Source organism: Podarcis bocagei (assembly GCF_964188305.1).
Source record: "Podarcis bocagei genome assembly, chromosome: 17".
Lineage (NCBI taxonomy): Eukaryota > Metazoa > Chordata > Lepidosauria > Squamata > Lacertidae > Podarcis > Podarcis bocagei.
This window is the reverse complement of record NC_138143.1, coordinates 15,373,637-15,400,994: the sequence shown is the minus strand read 5'-3', so window position 1 is coordinate 15,400,994 and position 27,358 is coordinate 15,373,637. Positions and strand designations below refer to the sequence as shown.

Here is a 27,358-nt window from a genome sequence, read left to right as displayed (position 1 = left end):
AAGAAGAGGCCACGATTGATGGGCAGAGAGCAAGGGGGGGGGACCCAAGAGGGAATAATTGGAGCCGACAGTCATTCTGAACCTGTGGGAGAAGCAGGCAAAGCACAGCAGCCGCTCTTGTGACGGAGCTGGATTTCTCCAGTGTGGTGTAATGGTTAAGAGCGGTGGACTTGGAATCTGGTGAACTGGGTTCGATTCTCCGCTCCTCCACATGCAGCTGCTGGGTGACCTTGGGCTAGTCACCCTTCTCTGAAGTCTCTCAGCCTCACTCACCTCACAGAGTGTTTGTTGTGGGGGAGGAAGGGAAAAGGAGAATGCTAGCCGCTTTGAGACTCCCTAGGGTAGTGATAAAGCGGGATATCAAATCCTAACTCTTCTTCTTCTCTTTATCAGTTTTCTCCTCAGACACTATGGTGGGTGCCTGGCTTGCTCTGTTCTCCCCCCACCCCCGGCCACCCTTTCCACACACACCCCCGGCTGTTTGCTTCTCAGTTCCGGCAAAGTTGCTCCTAGCGGGGCTGGGAGGGAGACAATGACATGAATTGGCCATCTCCTTTCAGTCCCTCGTGATGTGGTTTGAGTTGGAGTCGCCTCCACCTTGCCGATGGGGGGGGTGAGAGGGAAATGGGGGGAAGTGTCATACCACCATTTGCAGCATCGGTAGGAGGAAGCAGCAGTGTCAGTGGGGAGGCAAAACCGGGAGATGGCGGTTCACCGTATGACCTGCCGCTCTCAGATTTGAAAAACAAGGTGATGGTACAGTGGTACCTCTGGTTGCGAACGGGGTCCGTTCCGGAGCCCCGTCCGCAACCTGAGCAGAACGCAACCCATATCTGCACATCCGCAGGTCGTGATTCGCCGCTTCTGCGCATGACGTCATTTTGAGCATCTGCGCATGCGGCGAAACCCGGAAGTAACCCTTTCCCGTCCAGCATACCTGAAGGAGCATCTCCACCCCCATTGTTCAGCCCAGACACTGAGATCCAGCACCGAGGGCCTTCTGGCGGTTCCCTCATTGCGAGAAGTGAGGTTATAGGGAACCAGAGGGCCTTCTCGGTAGTGGCGCATGCCCTATGGAACACCCTCCCTTCAGATGTGAAGGAAATAAGCAGCTATCTTCTCTTTAAAAGACATCTGAAGGCAGCCCTATTTAGGGAAGTTTTTAATATTTAATGCTGTATTGTTTTTAACACTTGACTGAAAGCCGCCCAGAGTGGCTGGGGTGACTCAGCCAGATGGGCAGGTATAAATAATAAATTATATCATTATTATTATTCCGCTACTTCTGGGTTGCCGCGGGACGCAACCTGAAAACGCTCAACCTGAAGCAAACGCAACACGAGGTATGACGAGGGGGAAAAAAGGACTGGATCTTCTCGATATTATTTTGTGTCCCCTCAGCTCTGTGCCCTGTGCACTTGAACCGTCCAGATTGCTCTAGATTTGGGACTGCTCAGGGCTAAATGTTTGGTGTTCGTGTAATGAAAGGGGAACAAAGCTGCTATAAAGTTAAAAAGTTTATGCTGTAGCATTTTAACCTTACTTAAAATATGAATTCCCCCCATTGCCAATAGACTGGGTTCCGGTTAGATAAATGTGACTATTTGAAATTAATTGAAAAAGGATTTATTTTGTTTCAGCATACAAAATAACTAAGTAATTTTTTCCCCAAAAAGGACACCACTTACCAGCTTTTATTCTACCAGAATTTTGTGGAAAACACTCTTCACTTTCAACACACAAATGCAGCTGAAATGTGTTTATTCCATCCTCATTCTCACCAAACTAGAGAACTAACATTTTATAAGGGTGACTGATGAACTACATGCAAGTCAGAGTTAAGAGTCTACTGTAATTGCAGTAATATTCCCTTTACATAGTTAACCCCTCCACCCCCACAAATTCTGTACACCAGCTACTATTTTTGTGGCTCCAAGGACTTATTTTGCCAGGTTTTTATAAAAAACAAAAACAAAATAAAAAGTGATTTGTCCAATATATACTCAAAGTTATGCGGGTCTGTGCTCCTTCCAACAACCTCTTAAAGAGTTTTTGCCACAAAATTTAGTTAGAAAAGTCAAAATGGACCAAAAAAAAGCACACACTTTTTTGTGTTCAACTGAAATGAAACATGTCGAATGTGCACCATTAAAAAAAGTGAAAGATAGCCTTTTCAAACGTTTCATATAAAAATGTTAACAAAAGTGTAAAAAATACCCCACTCAGACACCCCCTCCACACTCCAACATCACATCATATGCTTGATGTCAAGAGATTTCAAAAACCTCCCACTCCAACAATTGCACATTAATTAACATGTGGACTTAAAAAAGAACGTAACGCTTCAAGTATGTTTCATGCCAATCATCAATAAGAGTCATAACATTACTGAAGAAAAAGTACACTTGTTCTTTTGGAAGCCTGAGAAAGACTTTCCATAGATTATGGTCAAACAACATTTTAATTTAAAAAACAAGAACACCCACCCAAACAAACACACATACAAAAAAGGAAAGGAAAAAAAAGGAAACAATTTCTTTGGACTTAAAGAAACAGAGTTAAGAATTCCCATTTGATTATGAAGAAATACCCCTAAAGTAGGAACCTAGTTTTTACACTAATGCACAAAACCCTGCGCATGGAATGATGAAACTCACAGATGCTTCTACAGGTTGACTCTGTGGCAATAGCTGGCAGCCGGCAGACAGACAGACACTGGGGATATGGTGGCTTCTCAAACACAGGCTTTTTTTCTTTTTCCTTTTTTTTAAGGCTGACAGATCCTTTGGACCCAGAAGTATTTCTTAAGCAACATCTTTCATATGAGGGTAAAAACCGAAATCCTAACTTGAATGGCTTCTTCCAGTAAGCGTCTCCTCCCCAGCCTCCTGTTTTGTAAAGGGTTTCTGATTAGTTCAATGAAAGTAATGTTTTTAACCAAAAAGAAATATTTCTGGAAGTTAGGGTGGTCAGAGATATATCTATTTTTCAGCCGGAACTCAGTTCTAGTGGGTGCTACTAGCATTCGAAGAGAACAAGGGAGGTGTTCATGGTGAGTTCCGGCACCTCTTTTTCTAGAAAAATAGCACTGAACGTGGCAGCGTGTTTAGCAGATTCAGAACCTTTTAGGGAGCAATCCTAAGCTCCTGAAGAGGGCGACAGAGGGTCCTTTGAATGTTGCGGACCTCCGCTCTCTGCCAGCGGAGTGGGAGGTCTGAAGGTGGAGAAGGAGGTTTGCCATTGGAGGCCTCCTTATTGCAGCAACTGGGGATGAAAAGGGGGAAATTGTGGATCTGCCAGATCCGAAGCTCACCTGTTCCACTGACATGACCCCAAGGAGGGAGGAAAAGCACATCAGCCCTGGAGCTGGCCTCTCATTTTCCCTGCTATCGAAACCAAGGGGAGGGGAGGGGAAAGTGTGTAGTGGAGTAGCAGAGCTGGGTGGAAAAAATCACATCGGGCAACCAATGTGCCCTTTGGGTTTCAGAAAGTACATGGATAGATGAGTCCAAAAAGCCCGGGACACCAATTTTCACGGCCCTCTAGAGTGCATGGTAACTCGTCTACCAGAAGTCACATATTTAGCATTAACTCTGGAAATGTAGACTCGATTTGGACCAAACTAAGCCTCCTAGGGCAAAATATGTATCAGGTGGTTTGGGTAGAATCGAGTCTACTGCAATATGCTAAACATATTGCCATAGAATTAAATTTACTGCAACATGCTAAACAAATGAGCCACCACATTCTCCAGAGGGCCGTGGAAATATGCGTCCCAGGCTTTTTAGCTTCGTGTAGCCAGGTACTTTCTGAAACCCAAAGGGCGGGTGCATTGGTTGCCAGGTGTGAAATATATTGGCATTATTTTCAGCTTTCCTACTCCACTCGTGGGAGCGGGGCCTGCTGGTGCAAGTCTGGCAGGCATTAGGAAGTGGCAGTTCTTCTGTTTTCCCCACCAACCAGCCATAGGATGCTCTGTTAGCCAACTGAAAATGTTTTCCCTTAACTGCACAGCAGATAATTTTTTTTGAAAAATATATATTTAATACAGGTACTTACAAAAACTGCGGATGACAGGTGCCGTCTTAGAAAAGGCACCCCCCTCTCCATTTCAATACAGAAGGAAATGTATCTTCTAAGATGATGCCTACTGCGATATATGCATGAATCTTCTAAAAATAAGGAAAGTAGACTTCTATCTTCAGAAGTATTGTTTATTCACATGCAAACTTCTGCAGGTGTAATTGATTAATCAATTAAAATTAACATGATTAATCAACTTTTTTAAATTGGGTTGACAGCCCTACGATCAATGAATGTTACTTAACAAGTACTGAAATTTTGAAAGTTTCCCATCCTGTCATTGTCTAACGGCCTAAATGAAAATGTTTTAACTGATCGGGTAGAAAAAGAGCCAAAACCGAAATCTAAAGTAAACAGATTATAATATACTGAATGAACAAAGAACCAAATTTATGCCTCTATTTTTAGTAACAAAAATGAATGAACTGCACACCTGGGCAGTTGAGTGCTGGAACTCCTAAGTAATAAATAGCTCCAAATTAAGGACTTTCTACAACATTTCCATAGAAAACGGGACTAGGTCTCTCTCTCTTTGTTTATGGCAAACTTCTAGAGTGCTTCCACTTTTATGGTATCTAATAACACATTAAAACATACACAAAGATGTGGGTGGAAAAAATGCTGGATTTAGGATAGTATACAGTAACACTTCTTTCCTTTTAATGAACGTCCTACCGGTTTATTGACTAAGGCTAGAAAGCAAGTCGTGGTTCTATTTGGCGCATTTTCTACTGTGGTCCGAGGTCAACACACAAGGGCAGCTGATGGGGGGTGGGGTGGATTCTGCTACAGCAGACTGAACAGTAAAAAAAGGAGAGACTTTTTTTTTGCCACCCCTGCTCCCCAACTTGGCATCTCGTTTTGGGGGACTGCGGAAACGGAAACAAGACGACGGGGCTTTTAAACTGGTCAAGGGAATACCCAAAAGTCAGGAAAAAGTGGCGTCCAAACAAGCGCAAGGTCAGAAGGCTTTTGACAGCGGTGGCGCTGGATCAAAGGAGAGAATACACAGGACACATCTGGTAGAGTCCCTTCCCTCAAGGACTTCAGAATATGCGTATGCAATAATAAATAGATCAGTTATGTAATAAGGCAGTGTGTTGAACATGCATTCGTCTTGTGGCCTGGAACACCACATAGAGAGATACATGATATCATACACATTCATTAAGTGTTTTTTTTTTTCAAGGCTATCCAGGCTAACTCTTCCAGAGCGTTTCCTAGGTGAGAAGAGCAAATCCTCTGAGGCTTGTCACATTTCTTCTCCTTAATCGAGAGATGACGACTGGCTTTAAACAAAATAATAAAGCTGAAGAGAGTTGGTTGGTTTCGCTTGTTTGCTGCCATTTTGGTTGCATCACTCTGAATGTTTTATTTCTTTTTTTAAAAAAGAGAGAGCACAGTTTTCGATGCAGCCAGCTGCCGTGTGTGCTCAGGATGCTCCAGCCGTTTCCAGGTAACTCTGTAACTTCCTAACTGTGGTTTTGTCCAGGGAGCAAAGGTCAAAGTCAAAGGTTGTGTTTGTGATATGAAAATGTCCCGTTTCTTCTATGAGGTTTACAATCTGTCGTTAAAAAGAAAGAGAGAGAGAGAGAGAGATAAAATGTTATGTTTAAATTAAAGATTCTGCTCCTTTCACAGAAAGGGATAGAGAACCTGTGCCCGTTCCACATGTCATTGCAGGGTTTCCCAAACTTTTGTCTCCAGCTGTTTTTGGACTACAACTCCCACCATCCCTAGGTAGCAAGACCAGTGGTCAGGGATGATGGGAACTGTAGTCAAAAAACATCTGGAGACCCAAGTTTGGGAAACCCTGTGTTACTGGATTCCAGGTCCCACCAGTGGCATACAGCATGGCCAGTGGTCAGGGATGGTGGTAGTTGGAGTTCAGCAACATTCAGAAGGTGCCAGGTCCCCCACTCTTGCCTTCTTGTTAAGGGAGTTTTGCCATGCAAAAACACCTTCTAAATCTCCTGTGAGATCTTTGGGCAAGATCCACTTCCAGAGACTCCACCATGCATTACAACATTTTAGAAAGACAAAGGAACTCCTTTCGCCTCCCCAGTCAAGCTCTTGCAGAATGAACTCCTTCGTTAGAAACTTTTTTGGCTGACATCCCTATTGGTTTATCTTCTGATTTTGCAAAATGGCATTGTGAATTGATGGGCTTTGCGGATCAGTTTCCTTTCACGTCTATTGTTTGTGCGTGTTCCTTGTACTGTCGTGGAAAAACTTAAAAGCCATTAAACTATGTGTAATATTTTTGTATGTGTCATCTAAGCAGTGGTGGCGGGGGGGGGGGGAAACAGTAAAAGTAAAAATTGCATCCTTAAAATAACTGATTAAAAGAAGTGATCCTGTCTTTTGTAAAACACTTTTAGGTCGTTTACAATCAAGCGGTGTATAATTTTCACAAAATAAACAAACGATAGAATGATGTTTTCCTATCTGCCTTCCTGGGGATTGCCAATATGAATGCATGAAAGTGCCTTCTGTAGAACCATTGGTAACTCTGGCACAGAACAGTCTGCTCTGACTGTATTCCAGCATCTCATCCAGAGGTTTCCTTTAGCCCTATTAATTGTCTGAAATCCTTTTTAACTGGAGTTGGGAGGGCCTGAATTTTGCAAAGCATGCACTCTTCCAGAGAGCTGAGGCAACTGCTAATGTACGCTTGTTTTACAATCAACATACATTTATAGCAGTCCAGTTAGTTTTGGGGCAGGGAATGTAGCTGTCTACATTTTACTGCCATCATTGTATGGCAAGAAATGGATCCCTCTTCTTCCTACAGACATCTGCAACCTACTTCAGGTTTTCCTTTGACTCCCTCTCGTATGAGCTGAACTATCCAAAGTTCACTTCTGCTTTATTTCAAATGCCAACATTCAATCTGTTGCTCGTTTACAGTTGACCAAGAAAATCCATTCGGACTGCAACATTAACTCCCATTACTGCATCAAATTGCCAGGTCTGTTGAGTTACATTATAAAAGCTGAGCTGAAACTCTGCCTTGTGTCCCTGCCACATTTTGAATTATTTTAGCAGATGGAGTTTTCCTGTTTTAAGTAGAAAGGAAGTTTCTTATTTCAAAATTAAGTTAATATGAACTGCACGGATTGCGTATTACCTATAAGATGCAGCCCTGAAGCCAGTGACATGAGAAATGGATCAATATAATCAAAGGAAAAGCATCTTTTGGTCATAGTTCATCCTTCAGGTGCTATAAGCAATCAAACTTCACTTGGATTTGCTCTAGACCAGGCAACCCCAAACTCGGCCCAATTCCCATCATCCCTGACCACTGGCCCTGTTAGCTAGGGATGATGGGAGTTGTAGTCCCAACACATCTGGAGGGCTGAGTTTGGAGATGCCTGCCCTAGGCGTGCAGCCTGTCCACTGCTCTTTGGGGCTGGGGGGGATAATATTTTTTTCCTTGATTTCCCCCTCTAAAAACTAGGTGCGCCTTATGGTCCGGTGCGCCTTATGGCACGAAAAATACGGTATGCATTGCAACAAGTCAGCTGAAAACAGCCACCTGTTCCCTCTGACAGCTCTGGCATGTATGACAACTTTTGACACAACACTCAATGGCTAACAGGGAAATAGCCTGTGTTATCTTTCCAAGAGTTAAAAATGTAATCTTAATGTATGTTTCACTTAGCCCCGAGTCGAGCAGTTCATGAAGAATTTCAGAAAAACTTGCAGAAGCATCCCCCCTGCCCGCAACAGAACTATATTTGATACGCTTCCCTGTGATACTGTGCCAAAAAGGGGGCCTTCCATTAACTCCCATGATAATAAATTTCAGGAATTCAAAAGCAGTTAGGAAGTGTTAACAGATGCATTTTAAAGCAATGCAGTGCTCTTAAAAGTAACGAGAAATAAAATCTCATTTGTTGATCGCTATCTACACTTTCTAAGCTTCCAGCTAAGAGCAACATGAACATTTGAACCCGATTCTTCATCCGGGCCTCTGAGAAATGCAGCTACAGTGTCAAAGCCACCTGGTGCAACTGAGTGAGATGAACCCCCTTAGTTTTAATGGAGGCACAGAATACATCAAGATATACCCAAGAAAGCTTTAGGGGAATTCTTGACCGCCTGCCAAGGCGATTCAGGTTAATGCTTTTAATATCAGCACTCACGTTCTTAATCTATTGGAAAACACTTGGAGGGGGGAAGATTTAAGATTATAACTGTCAAGATTTCAGATTACCAGAGTTGAAAAACAGAACATTAAAATACTTCAAACTTAGACCCAGGATGCAAGAACCTAGGAAGTTTTGTTTGTTCTTGACGAAGTGTGCTCTGCTTTGTTTTAATGTACAGTTGTTTACACACAGTCATTCTCCATCAATTTCATTGCCATCTATCATGCTGCAGCAATTGAAATGCCTTTGGGGAAGAATGTCTGCTTGAAGGGCTGGGCTTTAGCTAATGGGAAAGATTTCATTTTAACCTTTAAGAAAGGTTTGAAAGGATTTGGAATTCTCCGTGTCCAAAAAGACTACCTTAAAAGCTATTATTTATTGTTATGCATTGCAGTTCATTTCTTGTGTTATGGTGAAGGTTTTAAAAACGGCTACAAAAAACCCCAAACAAACTCTTATTTTAATCTTTACAGCCTGCTAATGAAATGTTTGGCTAAGCGTGCCCAGGGCCACCCAGAGAGCTAAGATCCCAGACAGGATTGGATCCCAGTCTGCTGCACACAGATTCAACAGCAAACTATTCTGCTGGGACCATCTACTGGAATTCAGTAGTTAGGGATCAAAATCCACACTTTATGTATCATGACCGTTAATATAGCTTTACTGTGACATCCTGGTGAATAAGTAGTGACCCTTGGTTCTATTTCCCTTAAGACTGATCCACAGACAGCCATAGTTTCAAATGAAAGGCACTGTTGAACAATTACCGTATTTTTTGCTCCATAAGGCACACCAAGTTTTGGGAGGAGGAAAACAAGAAAAAAAATATTCTGAATCCCAGAAGCCAGAACAGCAAGAGGGATCTGGCTTCTGGGATAGCCTGTGGCTGTTCTGCCTTCTGGGATAGCCGCGCCAAGCCTCTTCAGGGCAGCGGGATGATGGCTCCCCCTGCCTGGAAGAGGCTGTGCGCAGCTAAGGCAGAAGCCAGGAGAGGCACTGTGCAGAGAGGGAGAGCTGCGCAGCGCCCCTTCAGCGAAGCGGGAGGATGAACAGAAGGGGCTCCGTTCCTCCTCCCGCTTCACTGAAGGGGCGATGCGCAGCTCTTCTCTCTGTGCAGCGCCATTCACTCCATAAGATGCACTCACATTTCCCCTTACTTTTTAGGAGGAAAAAAGTGTGTCTTATGGAGCGAAAAATACGGGACTTTATATGCTCAGTATGAAATGCAGGTTCCTAAACAGAATATGAGCCACTTCACACACTACATTTTTTTTTTAGACACACATAACATCTACATCTAAAAGAAATGTAAACTGTGAAGGTGATAAACTAGTGTCTCAAAACAAACTGATCATGCACCGTCATTTGTTGGAGCTCGGATTGGTTGTGGCTCCCTGCCGAGCATACCTCGGTGTGTTACTCTATAATGTGTGGAATAGTACTAAATTGGAGTAGGGGGGAAATCTCACTGCAAAATAATCTCTTAACAACTGACTCTTTGTAAACAAAACATAAAAAGTAGATTGCTTTTTTCCTATTCAGAGTACAAAATACATGCTATCAGCTTAATATACAGATTGCAACTGTATATAAAGATAGAAATTCTTGCTAGCAAAATACACGAAATCAGTTCATTACCAGTCATTTTTTTGCTTTGTTTTTTTGGCCAGTAAAGTCCACAATGAAAGACACATTTGGAGAGCTCAGAAATGGCGTGCACAGATGTGTGTGCATACATGCACACAAATCTCCAAACTTCTGGGGAATCAGTTCTTGATTACAAAGAGTAAATTTCATTACAAAAAGAAATATTTGATGCAACTGAAGTGAATACTAGTGCTATTATTTTTTTTTAAAAAAAGAACACCTGAAATTATTTGGGGCGATATCCAACTGAATTACATTCAGCGTACTCACTCTGGAATCAATGGACTTAAGCTACTTAAAGTCCATTGATTTCAACAGGTCTGCTCAGAATATGATTTAGCTAGGTACCGCTCAAGGCTTGACAGTTCCTGCACTTGAATCTTCCTGTGGTAACACACAAGTCTCAGTAGAAAAGTTGAGTTTTGATACTGAACGGCTAACACGTTCAAAGCTGCAACATGCAAACTCAAGTATAGTTGGAAAATACAGAAGACTGAATTCAGTGTTACAAACTGAAATTTGTAATGCTAGGGATGCATTAAAAATCTGTTGAAGTTTGCCATTGCCAGGAACACTCAAAGAAATATCCCTCAAGAAGACGTGGTGTGTTTTTTCAGCAGAAAACAGTGCTTATAGTTTGAAAATCTTGCAACATGCTAATCTCTCAGCACATATGTCACAATTGTTAAGATGTAGGCGGATGGATTATCAAATTCTACTAGAAGATCAGAGCTGTGTTCTCGACTTTGAAAAGTACTATGCTTAGCACGAAGACAGGAGTGCCTGGCGTGCTCTGGTCCATGGGGTCACGAAGAGTCTGACACGACTAAACAACAACATGCTTAGCACAGAAAGTAGACCTCTCACCTGTTGCAGTACATGTCTTTCCCTTAGTGTCATTAACCTTCTGTGAAGCTCAACTAGCTCATCAAGATATGCCTGGAAATAAACCATTCAAAAACAAACAAAAAACGAATGTTTTATTAAAAAAACACACCACATTTGTATTCTGGTGTATAGACAAATATTTATGTTCCAGGACAGCAAAGCAATGGAAATACAGCCGACTCACAACTTTGTATAGTCAGAACAAGCTCAGAATCACCCTTGTGTGATTATCCCTACTTTTTCCAAGATGGTGCTTTCCCCCCCAAGAGTGGGCTTTGCCAGCCAGCTCTACAAGGTGGAGAATTTTTAAGCTCAACGACTTGCTTACCGGACTCTGGCGAGCAAAGCAAAGAGCATTTAAGCTCTCCACCTCACATGCATTAGATTTATGCATTTTCAGTTGGCTTGCTGCCATGAGCGTAAAACTGCGACGACACAAGTTAAATGTGCGCAAGTTGCGATGAATTAAGTATGTCATAAAACACAGTGATGTACAATAAAGCCATGATACTAACAATAATGTAGCTAACTGCTAAAAAAAACAACTCAGCAAGATACAGTGGTACCTCGGGTTACATACGCTTCAGGTTACAGACTCCACTAACCCAGAAATAGTGCTTCAGGTTAAGAACAGTTTCAGATTAAGAATGGGCCTCTGGAACGAATTAAGTACTTAACCTGAGGTACCACTGTATAGGCAAATTAAAACTCATCTTAACCTGTTGTGAACAAATTGTAAGGTGTACTTCTTAGGAAGCACATTGCATTCCAGAACCATAGTGCTATGGCCAAACACCCCCTTTCTTTTGTTGTTACATAGCACACTTCTGGTGTGTTGGGCAAACACAGGCACTCTGGTGTGGAAAAAGACGTTCCTTCACATATTTGGATTCTAAGCCTTTTAGGGTTTATAAGATTACCTGTACCTTGAACTGGGCCTGAAATTGAACTATTCAACCTCACTTCATTTAAGAGAATATATACATAATAAGTAATTAAAATGTAGAATAAATTGTGCAATATAGGGATACTAAAATATTGAGTAACTAAAAAACACTTCATTAAGGCATGTGCCAACCAATGTTTCTTATATACTGAAAGATCCAATACTTTTTACAGATTTAATAAAGATTATGAAGCATGATGCAAATATTGTTTCTTTTCATTTACCTTATCGCAATCGCCATTCTTTATCTGTTTATCAGATTTACTCTGCTTTATAGGACTCTTCACTTCTAGAATCTAGAAAATAAGAGTAAATATTTAAGGGCATCATAGGGCTAGGACTGAGGATCACTAGAAATTCCATAACCAAATATCTCAATGGTTTAAGGATGTTCAGCAGCCAATTTATCAAACCTGCATATTTTTTCTGTGAACCGCTCTGAGTTCTTAGGATGAAGGGCAGTATATAAGTTTAATAAATAAAATAAAATAATTAAAGCACGGTGCTCCTTCGAAGCATGGAGCCCTCTTCAAGCAGATAGCATACGAAAGGGGGGGGGGTGGCTATTGAGAGTTCGCTTGCACTGTCCAAATAATACAATTGGAAGCAAAAGCCCCAACACCTAACTCAACATTTTCTGTTCTCAAAGGCCAGTTTAAAGCAGAATTATATGAAGTGAATGTGTACATATTTTAAAGCTCTTGACCACATGCATATCCCAGGGATTATCGCAGTTGGTAATACTCTTATGTTTTTATAGCTTGCTCAGAGGGACGCGGGTGGCGCTGTGGGTTAAACCACAGAGCCTAGGACTTGCTGATCAGAAGGTCGGCGGTTCGAATCCCCATGACAGGGTGAGCTCCCGTTGCTCGGTCGCTGCTCCTGCCAACCTAGCAGATAAATAGGTACCGCTCCGGCGGGAAGGTAAACGGCGTTTCCGTGCGCTCCTCTGGTTCGCCAGAAGCGGCTTAGTCATGCTGGCCACATGACCTGGAAGCTGTACGCTTGGCCAATAAAGCGAGAGGAGTGCCGCAACCCCAAAGTCGGTCACGACTGGACCTAATGGTCAGGGGTCTCTTTACCTTTAGCTTGGTCAGAAATCATGGTAGCCGGATGCAGAACTTTACGAGCAGTTTTATTATTAACGATTTGTACAATAATTGCATCGCTGCAAACTTCTGAAGACTGTTCGTATGGCCACAGTGCTAGAATTTAACTCTTCGCCAAATTAACAGTCGTTATTAGAGGGGGAAAGCTGCTGCACGCCTTCTCATATATGTTTCAATAGTATTACCAAGCATGTGTCACAGAATCGTCGAGTGGGAAGGGACCCAAAGGCCATCTAGTCCACCCCCTGCAATGCAGAAATCTCACCTTAAGCACCCACACCCGTGATGTATAAGACAGAGGTAATAGTTTCTCTCTGTTTTTGTCACACAGGACACTCTCTCTGTTTTACACTGACCAAATGGCTCCCAAGGCAGAAGGACAAGAGAGAAAATATCCACTAGGAAAATGAAGTGATGGTGGCTGCAGCAGTCATGCCGCAAAACAGTACCTGGTTATTGTTGGTTTTTAATAAAGGTGGGGGTTCGTGGCGGAGGGGTGAAGATGCTGAACTGCTGTCGCTGTCGCTTCCATCGCTCAGACTAACCCTGAGAAGGGAAAGGGAAAGGAATAATACATTTATTAAGATGTGCAACATAAAGGAAATTTTCCATGGCTTACAACTGACATCACAGCCCTAACAATCGGCTTTCAAAAAGCAAGTTTGTGGGAGAAGTTGAAAAGTAAGTGGTAGCAATGTTAACAGATTAGGAACAAAAAGCCCAAGTAAGAGAAACCCAAGTCAGATCAATGCTTTCCAACGTTCAATAACTCGATGATCCCAAAGGTGAACTCAACTCTTTTCTGTTTGTGAACACATTCTGAATAAAAAGTCTGCAAAACTGCAATATTCACCTGCAGTTCTCTTGAAATGGTATCTTAATTATACATAGCTAAAATTGCTTCTGATAGTCAAAGTGAACTATCAACAGGTGATGCAATGTGGCCACCAGTACCAAACAAGAAGAAGAAGAAGAAGAAGAAGAAGAAGAAGAAGAAGAAGAAGAAGAGGAATAGAATAGAATCATAGAGTTGGAATAGACCACAAGGGCCATCGAGTCCAACCCCCTGCCAAGCAGGAAACACCATCAGAGCACTCCTGACATATGGTTGTCAAGCCTCTGCTTAAAGACCTCCAAAGTAGGAGACTCCACCACACTCCTTGGCAGCAAATTCCACTGTCGAACAGCTCTTACTGTCAGGAAGTTCTTCCTAATGTTTAGGTGGAATCTTCTTTCTTGTAGTTTGGATCCATTGCTCCGTGTCCGCTTCTCTGGAGCAGCAGAAAACAACCTTTCTCCCTCCTCTATGTGACATCCTTTTATATATTTCAACATGGCTATCATATCACCCCTTAACCTCCTCTTCTCCAGGCTAAACATGCCCAGCTCCCTTAGCCGTTCCTCATAAGGCATCGTTTCCAGGCCTTTGACCATTTTGGTTGCCCTCCTCTGGACACGTTCCAGTTTGTCAGTGTCCTTCTTGAATTGTGGTGCCCAGAACTGGACACAGTACTCCAGGTGAGGTCTGACCAGAGCAGAATACAGTGGCACTATTACTTCCCTTGATCTAGATGCTATACTCCTATTGATGCATCCCAGAATTGCATTGGCAAGAAGAAGAAGAAGAAGAAGAAGAAGAAGAAGAAGAAGAAGAAGAAGAAGAAGAAGGAGAAGAAGAGGAAGAAGAAACACTTTGATCAGGATAGAAACTTCTGGAATAGAGGGTTCCCCACCTATTTTGGAGCAGAACATTATCTACAGCACCCCGATAGCAAATCTAAAAAATAACAGCCACTCAGAATTTTCCAACTTGCTTGAAATTCTGAAAGTTGCCTTGTATACAAGTTGTAATTACTTGCAAGTTCTTGATATTCCAAGCCTGAATTTTCACAGGTCAGAAACGAACACCCCCTTTCCCCAGGCAAGTCCTGCTTCCTGCTTCCTCTGTTACTTCTTCGCCCCAGGTATTCCTAGTTAAATGTATTTTCGTCAAAAACTATATGGGTTTGTACTAACCCACCAAGGCATCCATCTGATTTCTCGAATTCTCAACCAAGTGCAGTAGGCAGGCATTCTTGCTTTCAAGCTAATGTTGGAAGTTGTAATGCTATGGTCCAATAAACCACACACACACACACACACACACACACACACACACACGTTGAGAGTTGAGGCCTGACTAACCAGAAGACAACACACATGATATACTCATTAAGAGAGTAGCATATCTCAAAACAGAAGACAGGCGCTTCTTCAACTTTTCCTCCACTGAAAATTCTTTATTTTATTAAGCATAATTATACCTCACATACACAAAAAAGTCCTCAGAGTAGCTTCAGCTCCTTTTACTCGACCCTATAATACAGCTCAGCACTGATTATAGGGCACTTTATTACCCCTCTCAAACTCCCTCATCTATTCATACAGGCAGAAGGGTTATAGCTTTTCAATATGTATCTCAAAATGAAACCAACATACAGGGTTGGAGGAAGGCCATAAGGCATGACTATTTTCTTCGCAGTTTAGATATTGTCATTTGTATGGACACACACGGACACTGAAGAAGACAGAATGCCATGTCCATTTCAACACAGCTCCCCTGTCTCTTCCACGTACTGTAATTGGAGGACACGAAAGTACAGCACCATTTCAGAAGCAAGATAATAATCATTTTACTCAAGGCTGAGGAGAAATACCATGCCTATATGACTGACTATGTTGTGTGAAGAGGAGCTAGATGTTTTGAACGCTTGAGTGTCAGTTGAATGCTGCTGGGAGCCTGACAGCGTCCTGAAACACATCTGCAAAATTCAATATACATTCACTTCAACTTCCCTATTAACAAACCGTCACATATCATACAAGAGAAGAAATTTTTGGAGAAACATTCATACATGTTCGACAGTGGAATTTGCTGCCAAGGAGTGTGGTGGAGTCTCCTTCTTTGGAGGTCTTTAAGCAGAGGCTTGACAACCATATGTCAGGAGTGCTCTGATGGTGTTTCCTGCTTGGCAGGGGGTTGGACTCGATGGCCCTTGTGGTCTCTTCCAACTCTATGATTCTATGATTCTATGTTTCATCCAGGGCTTTTTCCCCCCCTCACTGGAACTCAGTTCCTGCCCCACTCAGGTGGGCACCATTGCCATTATAAGAGAACAAGGGAGGCGTTCAGGGGGAGTTCCAGCACCTCTTTTTCTAGAAATCAATCAATCAATCTTTATTACGGTCCAGAGACCCAACAAATCGTTACAAAGCAATGCACAATTCAGACAGCCTACCTCCAGGTTAAACAAGCATTTTGTTCAGACTTAAAGATAGGGATCATTGGTTCTTGCAACCACTAATAAAAACTTCACCGCTGCTAATGTTCTAGCGTTTGTCCGGTCTTCCAATAGGAACCTGACATAGTGAGCCTCTGATTTTCCCAGGAAAGGGACCAGCAAGGGTAATATCAGTTCAGCCCTGGCTTGCTCGTATTTCGCACAGTGCAGCAAAATATGTTTTGAGCACACAAGCAAAGTCTGATTTTTCTAGAAAAATAGCACTGGTTTCATCTGCTGTGTAATGATGCTTATTGCCATGTCAAGTGTTGTTGCGGGACGGCGACAACATCTCCCCTGGATCTGGCAGTCGTGCTGAAGGTGAGGGGATTCCCTGGGCTTGGGTTCACTCAGACCCAGCAAGTGAATTGCAACTTGCCTGCCTATTTGGCCAATAGCAGGCAGCCCCACCCCTTCATTTAAAGAAAGTAGATTTCAAAGGGGGGCGGGCACTGAGTATTTCCCCCCCCCTGAAAAGGGGGTGGTAGGCCAAATATGTTTGGGAGCCTCTGTTCTATGAAATGCTACAGCATTTAATCAAAAAGCCACACAGACACCCCGGGTCTTATAAAGCAACCTCCCTACAACTCCATATGTTTGAAAGGCAGTACTCAAAATATAAACACACACCCCATAATTCTTATGTTGTAAAAAAAAGTGTTCAGCTTCTTTTCTATGGGCAGGTTCTGCCCCCTTCATAACACCCCAATTTCTTAGATAATTCCTCTGCATTTTGAGTTTCCTTTCCCCGCGTGGACTTTTATTTCAGCCTATCCTCTCCCAGTAGTGATGTATGGAAGCGAGAGCTGGATCACATAGAAGGCTGATCGCCGAAGAATTGATGCTTTTGAATTATGGTGCTGGAGGAGACTCTTGAGAGTCCCATGGACTGCAAGAAGATCAAACCTATCCATTCTGAAGGAAATCAGCCCTGAGTGCTCACTGGAAGGACAGATTGTGAAGCTGAGGCTCCAAGACTTTGGCCACCTCGTGAGAAGAGAAGACTCCCTGGAAAAGACCCTGATGTTGGGAAAGATGGAGGGCACAAGGAGAAGGGGACGACAGAGGATGAGATGGTTGGACAGTGTTCTCGAAGCTACCAGCATGAGTTTGACCAAACTGCAGGAGGCAGCGGAAGACAGGAGTGCCTGGCATGCTCTGGTCCATGAGGTCACGAAGAGTCGGACACGACTAAACAACTAAACAACAACAACAACACTCAAAATATAAACACCCCCCCCCCATAATTCTTATGTTGTAAAAAAAGGTGTTCAGCTTCTTTTCTATGGGCAGGTTCTGCCCCCTTCATAACACCCCCAATTTCTTAGATAATTCCTCTGCATTTTGTGTTTCCTTTCCCTGCGTGGACTTTTGTTTCAGCCTATCCTCTCTGCATTTAAAAGCAGAGTTCCCAGCCTTTGACACAAGCCTGGCACATTCAAATAGTCTGGAATGCATTTATTTTATTGCAACCCTCACCTGCGGCCCCTGCTTCCTCCATGAGTATTTACAGGTCTCTCCATCTCAGAGTCATTGTCATTCTCATCTGCTTCGTCAGATTCATCTTCATTATCATCAGAATGCAGATCTTTCATTATAGACCTCAAAGGACCTGGGGGACAAAAACAAAAGGGAACACAAATCAGCCGGCGGGAGTTTGCATTCAACTCTGCCTATTGTTCAGCTTTTCAACAAAACAAGTCCTAACACAGTTTTGAAGACGAGGGCAATGAAGACTTGGACATTAAAGGAAAGGCATAATGCGCAGGGGGGCTTATGCAGCAAGTGCTTAAACAAAAGCAAATTTATTCAAAGACCAGTTGACTTAAAACAGGATTATTTCTGCCAACAATGAGATTTATGTTTAAGTGTTTGCAGAATTAGTCTTGGAATGTTAAGTAAAGCAAGTTGGCTTTCTGAACAATAGAATAGAGATTAAAAACAAAACAAAACAAAACAAAAAACCCAAAAGGTTATTATTTGGGCATCCTATACCTGACAAGATCTAAGAGACACTACTAGTAATAGTACATTTTGTTAGGTTAATCCGTGTATTGAAAGTCATAGTCTAATAAATCATTGTGATTGCAACTTGTTCCAGCCAAGGCATTCTTTGTCTGCCTGTTTTTGATCTACTTAGATTTAGCTGTCTTCTTTATTCGAAGGTCAATGTCAGGTCAAGCAAGCTCTTTTGCTAGCCTTCATATGTATAAAGTGTGTCTATGCCCCAGAAATAGAGTCCTATCTTTTTCATGGAACTGAACAGAAATGCTAAGTCTGCTTCATGAGCGAGAAAAGTTTTAGAGCTAGGTTCTCAAAATTTTGAATTATTATTATTATTATTATTATTATTATTATTATTATGCAAAAGAATATGGACTTTAGCATATCTGAAAAACAGTAGCTCTTTTTTATAATTATTTTTATTAGAATTTTCAATCATACAATTTCCACAAATAAACACCCGCCAATAAAATAATACATCGACTTCCCTTCTTCAAGTTTCCCATTTTTACCGCACCTTCTATTCCAACCAATCAATTTTCCCTCCTTTTCGTATTGCCTCAAACATAATTATAGTTGAGCCTTGGAAGTCGAATGGAATCCGTTCCGGAAGTCTGTTCAACTTCCAAAACGTTCAGAAACGAAAGCATGGCTTCTGATTGGCTGCAGGAAGCTCCCGCAGCCAATCAGAAGCCACGGAAGACCCATCGGACATTCGGGTTCCAAGGAATGTTCGCAAACCGGAACACTCACTTTTGGGTTTGCAGTGTTTGGGATCCAAGGTACAACTGTATACTGTTGAATTTATATTAATCCTGCTAGCATTTCCACTTTCTTAGAATTATTTCCCAGATGCTCCACAGAAACTTTCCAGTAGCTCTTTATTTATTAAATTTATATTTCACCCTTCCTCCCAAGGGAGACTAGGCTGGCTTGCCAAGAGAGTTCATCCTTGGGGGGGGGGGGGGCAAAGGGGTGGAGGGAAAGAGTTGAGTTACATTTTTCAAATATAAAATCTGAAAATAAATAGTTCACCCAGCGACTAACATAGTGGTAAAATCCAAGGATCTTATAGCACTTTGAAGACTAACGCATTTCATTATGGCACACAATGGCCGATTTGTTCGGGAGCTGAGGCGTTCAGCTTGCAAGGTACGACTGTATTTTCAACAACTAATATTGAACTTTGAAAACAGAACATTCTGTATTGGCAAGATTCAGTTTCAAAGGTTTCTAACCCAAAAGGTTAGTATTTGTTGGGTTCTTTCATTCCTGATGTAAACTAAGCAAAAGACACTGGGAATGCTGTTCCCAGCTACGATACTGGTCTAATATTAATACCAAACAAACAGACAAACAAAATCCCAGCCTGTTTCCCCCCCCCAGTTGTCTCAATGGACATCCATCATAGTCATGGTTTTGAAACATGGTTTTTGCTTTTTAAAAATAAACATGATTTTTTTTAAAAAAATTAAAATCTGGTTTTTAAGGTAATTTAATCTAAACAGCACCGGGATTTGAGGCAATCGCACCACCATATCAGTCTACAAAACTTATGGGGGCAATGCTGATGAAATTGTTTGTGACACTGAAATGTATCACTGCACAGATGTACAGATCTTGATATACTCCCTTTTAAACAGGGACCTGCTAGCAAAGGAAGTAGTATGAATAGGCTTCTTACAACCGTTACAAACAAAAATATACATTTGAGGAAACTTACAAATCCACAAAAAAATGAGCTAAATGTTTCTTGGAAAGGGATCGGATATTACTTTTAATATTTCCTGCATTTAAAGCAGCTTGTTAATAAAATACACATTGTGCCATTTATAATAAAAACAGCTCAACGGCAACTCTCTCAGCTATTTACATGTACACTGCTTAGGGCAGGGTCTCCTGGCAGATATAAATTCTGACTTTCTTAGAACTGAATAGCGATTAACTCCAAAGCCAAAGTCAATAAAGTCTAAGAAATCTCTCTGTTGTAGTCTTTTAAAATTAAATTTTGGTGGCTGAAAGAAGTCTTATTGGTTTATGCTTACTGGTACTCTTAAGGTTGCAAAAGGAAGAGAGCAACAACTCTTTTGGGTGTTGTTAGTAGAAGAGCTTCTGTTTTTCCCCAAGAAAACAGTGTGCAAATGGCATGAGAAACCATCGTTTATCGTGACCAAATGAGCCTAGGCAACCCTCAGACTTGTTTGCTTCCCCCTCTCCAGGCAGAAGCTGTCGTTTCTGTTTTTGATCAAGTGCACCATTCAAACTTGAAAAACAGCAGTTAGTCTGAACTGTTGTTTCATCAAACCATGGTTAACATAGTTAAGATTAACTACAGATTAGGGTTTGGAAATACTGCTAAACTATGGTTAGCAGGAATCAGAGCTTCTTCTTTTCTTTGGGTGTGCCAGAGGCAAGAGGGGGGGGGAGGGTTACCTGGGTTCGTTCCCCATAAGGATGGGACCAGAGGCCCTCCAAATGTTTTTGGACTACAACTCCATCAGCTCCAGCCATCATGGCCAATGATCAGTATGATGGTAAATGTACTCCGGTAACACAGAGAGAACCATAGGTGTCTCGTTTCTGTGACAAACCATCGCTTATGAGGGTATTTTAGAGAAGTCACTGTTTCACTACGGCTTTCCTCCTGTTATTCCATTCTATTCTGTTATTTAGTTCACGCATGCCATTAGGCTGCAATTTTAAGTCATGAAACGTGGATCAATGTATGTGAGCAATGCAACATGTGGGCCAAAAGATCACATTTTTTTCTGATGCAGTAATTTCAAGGATGTTCCAAAAAGATAGCCTATTTTGGGGTTGTCAACCTGGTCCCTACTGCTCACTAGTGGGCGTTTTAGGATTCCAGGTGGGCAGTAGGGGGTTCTAGGGCACAAGCTGAATCCTCCTTCCATCGAGCACTGGTGGGCGGTAAGGAAATTTTACCATCAAGAAAGATGCATTAGTGGGCAGTAGGTATAAAAAGGTTGACTACCCCTGGCCTAAATCATGGGAAATCAGCTTAGCGAAGCCCCAAGCTCATGTGATAGAGAGACACTTGCAAATGGAGTGCAATATGCAAAATGCATCTTAATTCTGATATTTCATTTTAGGATCTCAATAAGCATCTTTTTATGCGGTTAAGTATTTTGAATTCATTGTTACAAGCATGTCCATGGAATGAATGGGTTAGACAGCCAACTAAATGAATGTTTAGGAAACTTCTGGAGAAAAGAAAATGGCTGAATGGAACCAAACTCCTTCACAGTTTTTAAAAAAGGCAGCTTTTTAACCGAACAATGAAAACAAACAATAAACATGAAGAGAAAAATCTTAGTGACTTGTGAGTCTGTGTTGTGTAGCGGCTAGCATGTCAGCCAAGCAATGGGCAGGCCAAAATTCAAATTGCTGCTCAGCCAGGAAGGACATGGAGTTATCCAGTGTGTATATCTCAGACTAACCTAACGTCTAGGGCTAGGCAATATCTGGTTTTCAACACTGTGATATATCAGCAGCTAAATGTCACGATATGCTGATATATCACCACGTCTGGAATGTATATGGGCTGCTTCTTCTTCCCCACCTTAAGGGAGGAAGAAGCAGCTGAGATACATTGCCCAGTCCTACTGAACAAGCCCTCCTACCGCTCCGACTAGGGTGGAGACTTCCTTAAACTGCTCAGCTGGGGGGCAGGAAGCCTCTCGCCCCCCAGCTGAGCAAGCCCTGATACCATTCTGGCTCATGCGAGTCGGAGGGTGGGGGCTTCTTCAACGGCACAGGCAGACACCGAGTCTGAGAATTTGCTCTTCCGAAACCTTCTCAGGCTCTGCCTGCCTCCGCCTTTGCCATCTGCAGGCTATTTGAGCTGGTGCAATGCATTGTTCTGCCCGGACACTGAGGTCCAGCGCCGAGGGCCTTCTGGCAGTTCCCTCACTGCGAGAAGCCAAGTTCCAGGGAACCAGGCAGAGGGCCTTCTCGGTAGTGGCGCCTGCCCTGTGGAACGCCCTCCTACCAGATGTCAAAGAGAAAAATAACTACCAAACTTTTAGAAGACATCTAAAGGCAGCCCTGTTTAGGGAAGCTTTTAATGTTTAATAGGTTATTGTATTTTAGTGTTTTATTGGAAGCCTCCCAGAGTGGCTGGTGGGACCCAGCCAGATGGGCGGGGTATAAATAATAAATTTATTATTATTATTATATTATTATTATTTCCAACTCAAATTATCTGAAACCACTATCGCGATCTGAACACCATCCCAGTTTCAGACCATTTATCAATATATCGTCCACCTCTACTTACCTCCCAGGGTTGTTGCAAGGAAAAAGCAGGGGTGCAGATAGAACGATATACACTGCCCGAGCTCCCCAGAGGATGAACATATAGGGTGGTACCCAACAAAGGATTTCCGCTTGTGCAATGGACTGGTCCCCTTCCCCTCCTCTTCCCCTCCTCTTCCTGCGCACCCTCCAATCTGATCCAGATTGGGTGAAGGGAACCCACGGAACAGATTTAGGGGTCGCTTGGGGAGAGGAAGTTCTGCTGCGCAGCACAAAGTCACTGTGCTAGCCAAAGCGCTCCACCAGATACTGCTCACAATAAAAGGTAAAGGGATGCAGCCTTGAAATGCCACATGCTCCACCGCCTGGCTTTCATGCCATGGTCAAGTGCGCTCTCGTTATCGGTACCTTGTTGTCGACTGTTCTGAGACGGCGTGAAACTCGAGCTGGAGCTGGAGCTTGAACTGGCAGGACTGGGTTGCTCTGACTTCAGGGAAGAATTGCGGGAGGGGAGGAGAAAACACACAAGCAAAACATCAACACAAAAGATTGGTACATTCATTGGTGCCACACCTCCCCACCACCACCACCACCACGCTTAAATAATTAACAATTTACTTTGCAGAAAAAGAGTCTCAAATGAGATCTGCAGCCGTGTGGCTTCCCCTGCGGGCAAAGCTTTTCTTCCTATGCCAATGTGTTGAGAAACGCAAAGTGTTAAACGGTTTTGAAAACAATGGGTGCACTGTTCTAGATGGAAGAGCTATGCGCACAGAGTAAATGGCCACAGAGCTCGTAAGAATAAGAAATGCATGTATTTCTCAGGCGACAGGGCGGGCTTCGAAACTGTAGGTGTGTCAAAAGGGAAATAGTAGCAATGGCTAAAACCAGCACAGCACACGTTTTTATGGCAATGTGAAGTTCCAATCAGCTCTGTAATAAACTTAGATTTATTCAAAACGAAGATGACCTAACAGGATTAGGAGACTTGTTCAGGCTTCTGCCAGCTGTTCAGGCCCTTTTGGAGCGAGTAGCTGGAGGATGGGAAGAGAAAAGGGAACACCTTTTCTTTACCTTTTAGCACAGCCAGGAAGACCTCAGAGGTCTGGCAAACAACCTCTGCCTGTTACCCTGGACAGTTGCTGCCAGGAAGAAGATGACAGGCACCAGACCGGACAAACAGCCTGACCTGTTTAAAGGTAAAGCCTCTACCTTATTTCTGGGTACATCACAGTTATTTTATATTGTGGGCATATAATTATTCCAAACTACAGTGGAACCTAGGTTCTCAAACTTAATCCGTTCCGGGAGTCCGTTCGACTTCCAAAATGTTTGGAAACCAAAGCGCGGCTTCCTATTGGCTGCAGGAAGCTGCTGCAGCCAATCGGAAGCTGCAGAAGCCCTGTCGGACGTTCGACTTCCGAAAAACATTTGCAAACCGGAATACTTACTTCTGGGTTTGTGGTGTTCGGGAGCCGATTCGTTTGGGAATAATAATAATAATAATAATATAACAATTTATTATTTATACCCTGCTTATCTAGCAGGGCTTCCCCAGCCACTCTTGGCGGCTTCCAAAAAAATATATTAAAATACTGTAATACATCAAACATTAAAAGCTTCCCTAAACATTTGAGTACCAAGGTACCACTGTATTCGATAATCTATTCAGATTCAATATCCTTCAGTTGCCTAAAGACCTGTTTTCAGAGAAACAACATAATTCCACCCCCCTCACTCTTCAAAGAAGAGGCACCTTGCTTGTTACTGACCCCGGTGAAGTTATTTGGGTGAAGAATATTAAGAGTCCATTCAAGAAAGATGGATCAACAAAGCACATCCACCTCTGCCAGCAAGACAGCCAAAAATGGAGATGATGAGACCTGTGGCTCAATCCCTTTTCTACAACAACATTTCATAGACCAGTAAAGCTGCCTTGTCCTGTTTTTAATGCATCTTCAGCTCTCAAATGAATGAGGAGGAAGGCAGACAAAATACACACACTGTAGGAAGGGGCAATATATCGATCTATCATCCAAAACCAGTTTGAAGGCCATTTCGTGATATCAGTTTTGTAATTTTTGACTTGGCAATATATCGCAAATCATGATGTATGTGTGTGTGTGTGCTATGCACAAATCACAATGGCGGAAAAATTGTGAAGCCAGCCAATGCTTCTATGTAGCTCCATCCTTATTTCAGGCATTGTGATGTATCAGTATATTGCAATGTTTAGCTGGTGATATATCGTGATGTTGAAAACCAGATATCGCCCGGCCCTACTGTTCACCTCTACATATCTCCATCTGACATCATGATATAATGGTGTGTCGCAATGTTTAGCTAGGGATATATTGTGATGTTGGAAACCAGATATTGCCCAGCCTGAACACATAGCTCACAATCCTCATCATGGGGTGAGTCTAGATTTGCTACACAGATGGTAGCTGTGCATGCTGGGGAATTGAGCAATGGCTCAGCCAACATCCATATCTCTAAAATTTAGGTAATAGTAATAAAATAAAATAAAATAAAATAAAATAAAATAAAATAAAAATAATAATTTATTATTTATACCCTGCCCATTGTTTCCCCAGCCACTCTGGGCGGCTTCCAACAAATGATTAAAAATACATTAAAACATCAGTCAACAACAACTTCCCTAAACAGGGTTGCCAGACCTAAAAAAACAGAGTAGAAGCTCTATATGAATGTTCATGGACAAGTGAATGGATCATAGAATTGAAAGGGTCATCTAGTCCAAGCCCCTGCAATGCAGGAATCTTTTGCCCAACATGGGACTTGAACCCACGACCTGAGATTAAGAGTCTCATGCTCTACCAACTGATCCACATTGGCTAAAGAAGTGGACTTTTAAAAAGAAAGCATAAAATTGCTACGCGGTGATTTCTTGGCAACCGTAATAGCGTGCTTATACAAAGCGATCAACCCATTCCCAGACTTTCACCCAACCTTGGTGTCAGAGAAGTGACTGGGATCGCCACACCAGATGATCCAGATGATCCCTGATTTCCAATGCAGCTCCAAGGTTGGGGGAAGAAATTGACTGCTCACCAGAGGCCAGTGGTCCATTTGCTTGCTACACAGTGAGCCTAGCAAGCAAAATTGTGTTTTTGCATGGGGATATTAAATGTAATAAGGGACGCAGGTGGCGCTGTGGGTTAAACCACAGAACCTAGGACTTGCCGATCAGAAGGTCGGTGGTTCGAATCCCCGCGATGGGGTGAGCTCCCGTTGCTCGGTCCCTGCTCCTGCCAACGTAGTAGTTCGAAAGAACATTAAAGTGCAAGTAGATAAATAGGTACCGCTCCGGCAGGAAGGTAAACGGCATTTCCGTGCGCTGCTCTGGTTCGCCAGAAGCGGCTTAGTCATGCTGGCCACATGACCCAGAAGCTGTACGCCAGCTCCCTCAGCCAATAAAGCGAGATGAGCGCCGCAACCTCAGAGTCGGTCACGACTGGACCTGATGGTCAGGGGTCCCTTTACCATTACCTTTACTAAATGCAATGAATATACTTTCAAAGAAGTCTCATATATCTAAAACATGTTGAGAACACAAGAATGTTAAGACCCTTCTTGATCAGGCCAGTGGGTCAACTGGTCCAGAATCTCATTCTCGCAGTGGCCAACCAGATACTGGTGGAAAACCTGCAAGCAGGACACTGAGCACAAAGAGCCCTCTCCCCAACTGGTTTCAGCAGCATATGGCCTCCAGCTGCAAAGGCAGAGAGCACAGCCTCTGTCACTCACGCCCAGCAGCTACTGAGTCTTATCCACTGATAGCAATGTTATCTCTGGCTCTATTCTAAGGCTTCATTTTTGCACACAGTGAAAGCTAGAAAGGACCCCAGCAATGTGTTTGGGAGATATCTTTGTCGCCAGATAGTGGTTCAGCAAGTTCTGGTCATTTCTGGCCCGCTAAGGACTGCCCTAAGATCAAACCTATCCATTCTGAAGGAAATCAGCCCTTAGTGCTCACTGGAAGGACAGATCCTGAAGCTGAGGCTCCAAGACTTCGGCCACCTCATGAGAAGAGAAGACTCCCTGGAAAAGACCCAGATGCTGGGAAAGATGGAGGGCACAAGGAGAAGGGGACGACAGAGGACGAGATGGCTGGACAGTGTTCTCAAAGCTACTAACATGAGTTTGACCAAACTGCAGGAAGCAGTGCAAGACAGGAGTGCCTGGCGTGCTCTAGTCCATGGGTTAATGAAGAGTCGGACACAACTAAATGACTAAACAACAACAAGAACTGCCCTGCAATGACCACGTTGCTCTCCGCTGGAACAAAAGCTTGCCCCAATGCTGCACCAGCTATGCAGAACGGTTCAGCTTTTGTCCTGGCTCACAAAGACTGGTTTGGGATATCCATAGGTAAAAACCCCCTGTCCAATTAATAAGATACTCAAATCCTTGGCAAAACACAGCACGAATAATATCTGGCCTCTGTAAAATCCGGCGCTAACTTGCACATTCATGCATTCAGCTTGCATAAGCCCAACAGTTGCTCTTCTGCCATAAATCAATCTATTGTTGCCGTCCGTAACAAGGAGGCAGATTTACAACCTTTTAAAGCCTTGCCTTACAATCAAAAAGATTGTGAGTAAGTTAATGGAACATCTCTCTTTTTCTGAGGGTGCTGGGGGGCGGGGAGTGAGTTAACATCTGTTCCTCTCAGATGAATGACATCTGTAGTTCTCACAGCTGGGAATCGGAGCACAAAAATTATACACTCTGCACACTGTGGGATTTGTGCCCTTTTCGGTCGGGGTGTAGCTCTTCCCAGAGTACTCCTTGCACCAATGTATAGGAATAGGGTCTACTCTCCAGCCTTCTCCAACCTAGAGCCCTCCAGATGTTTTGGAGCCATCAGCTGGCTGGAGCAAGTTGTAATCCAAAACATCTGGGAAA

General features: G+C 42.9%; 1 protein-coding gene across 3 annotated transcripts in view; it reads right to left on the bottom strand.

Annotated features, from left to right (window-relative positions):
- Nucleotides 1-1,610: 1,610 nt before the first annotated feature.
- The window catches only part of MLLT3 (MLLT3 super elongation complex subunit), a 116,817-nt gene continuing 91,069 nt past the window's right edge, over nucleotides 1,611-27,358 (bottom strand). For all 3 annotated transcript variants that reach the window (XM_081176562.1, XM_081176564.1, XM_081176563.1), the window contains 6 exons: nucleotides 22,835-22,913; nucleotides 17,627-17,759; nucleotides 13,277-13,373; nucleotides 11,943-12,014; nucleotides 10,752-10,823; nucleotides 1,611-5,647 (listed from right to left, as the gene is read on the bottom strand). In XM_081176562.1, coding sequence (XP_081032688.1) covers nucleotides 5,516-5,647; nucleotides 10,752-10,823; nucleotides 11,943-12,014; nucleotides 13,277-13,373; nucleotides 17,627-17,759; nucleotides 22,835-22,913 — 585 coding nt within the window. In that variant the 3' untranslated portion in view covers nucleotides 1,611-5,515. The remainder of the gene's footprint in view (nucleotides 5,648-10,751; nucleotides 10,824-11,942; nucleotides 12,015-13,276; nucleotides 13,374-17,626; nucleotides 17,760-22,834; nucleotides 22,914-27,358) is intronic.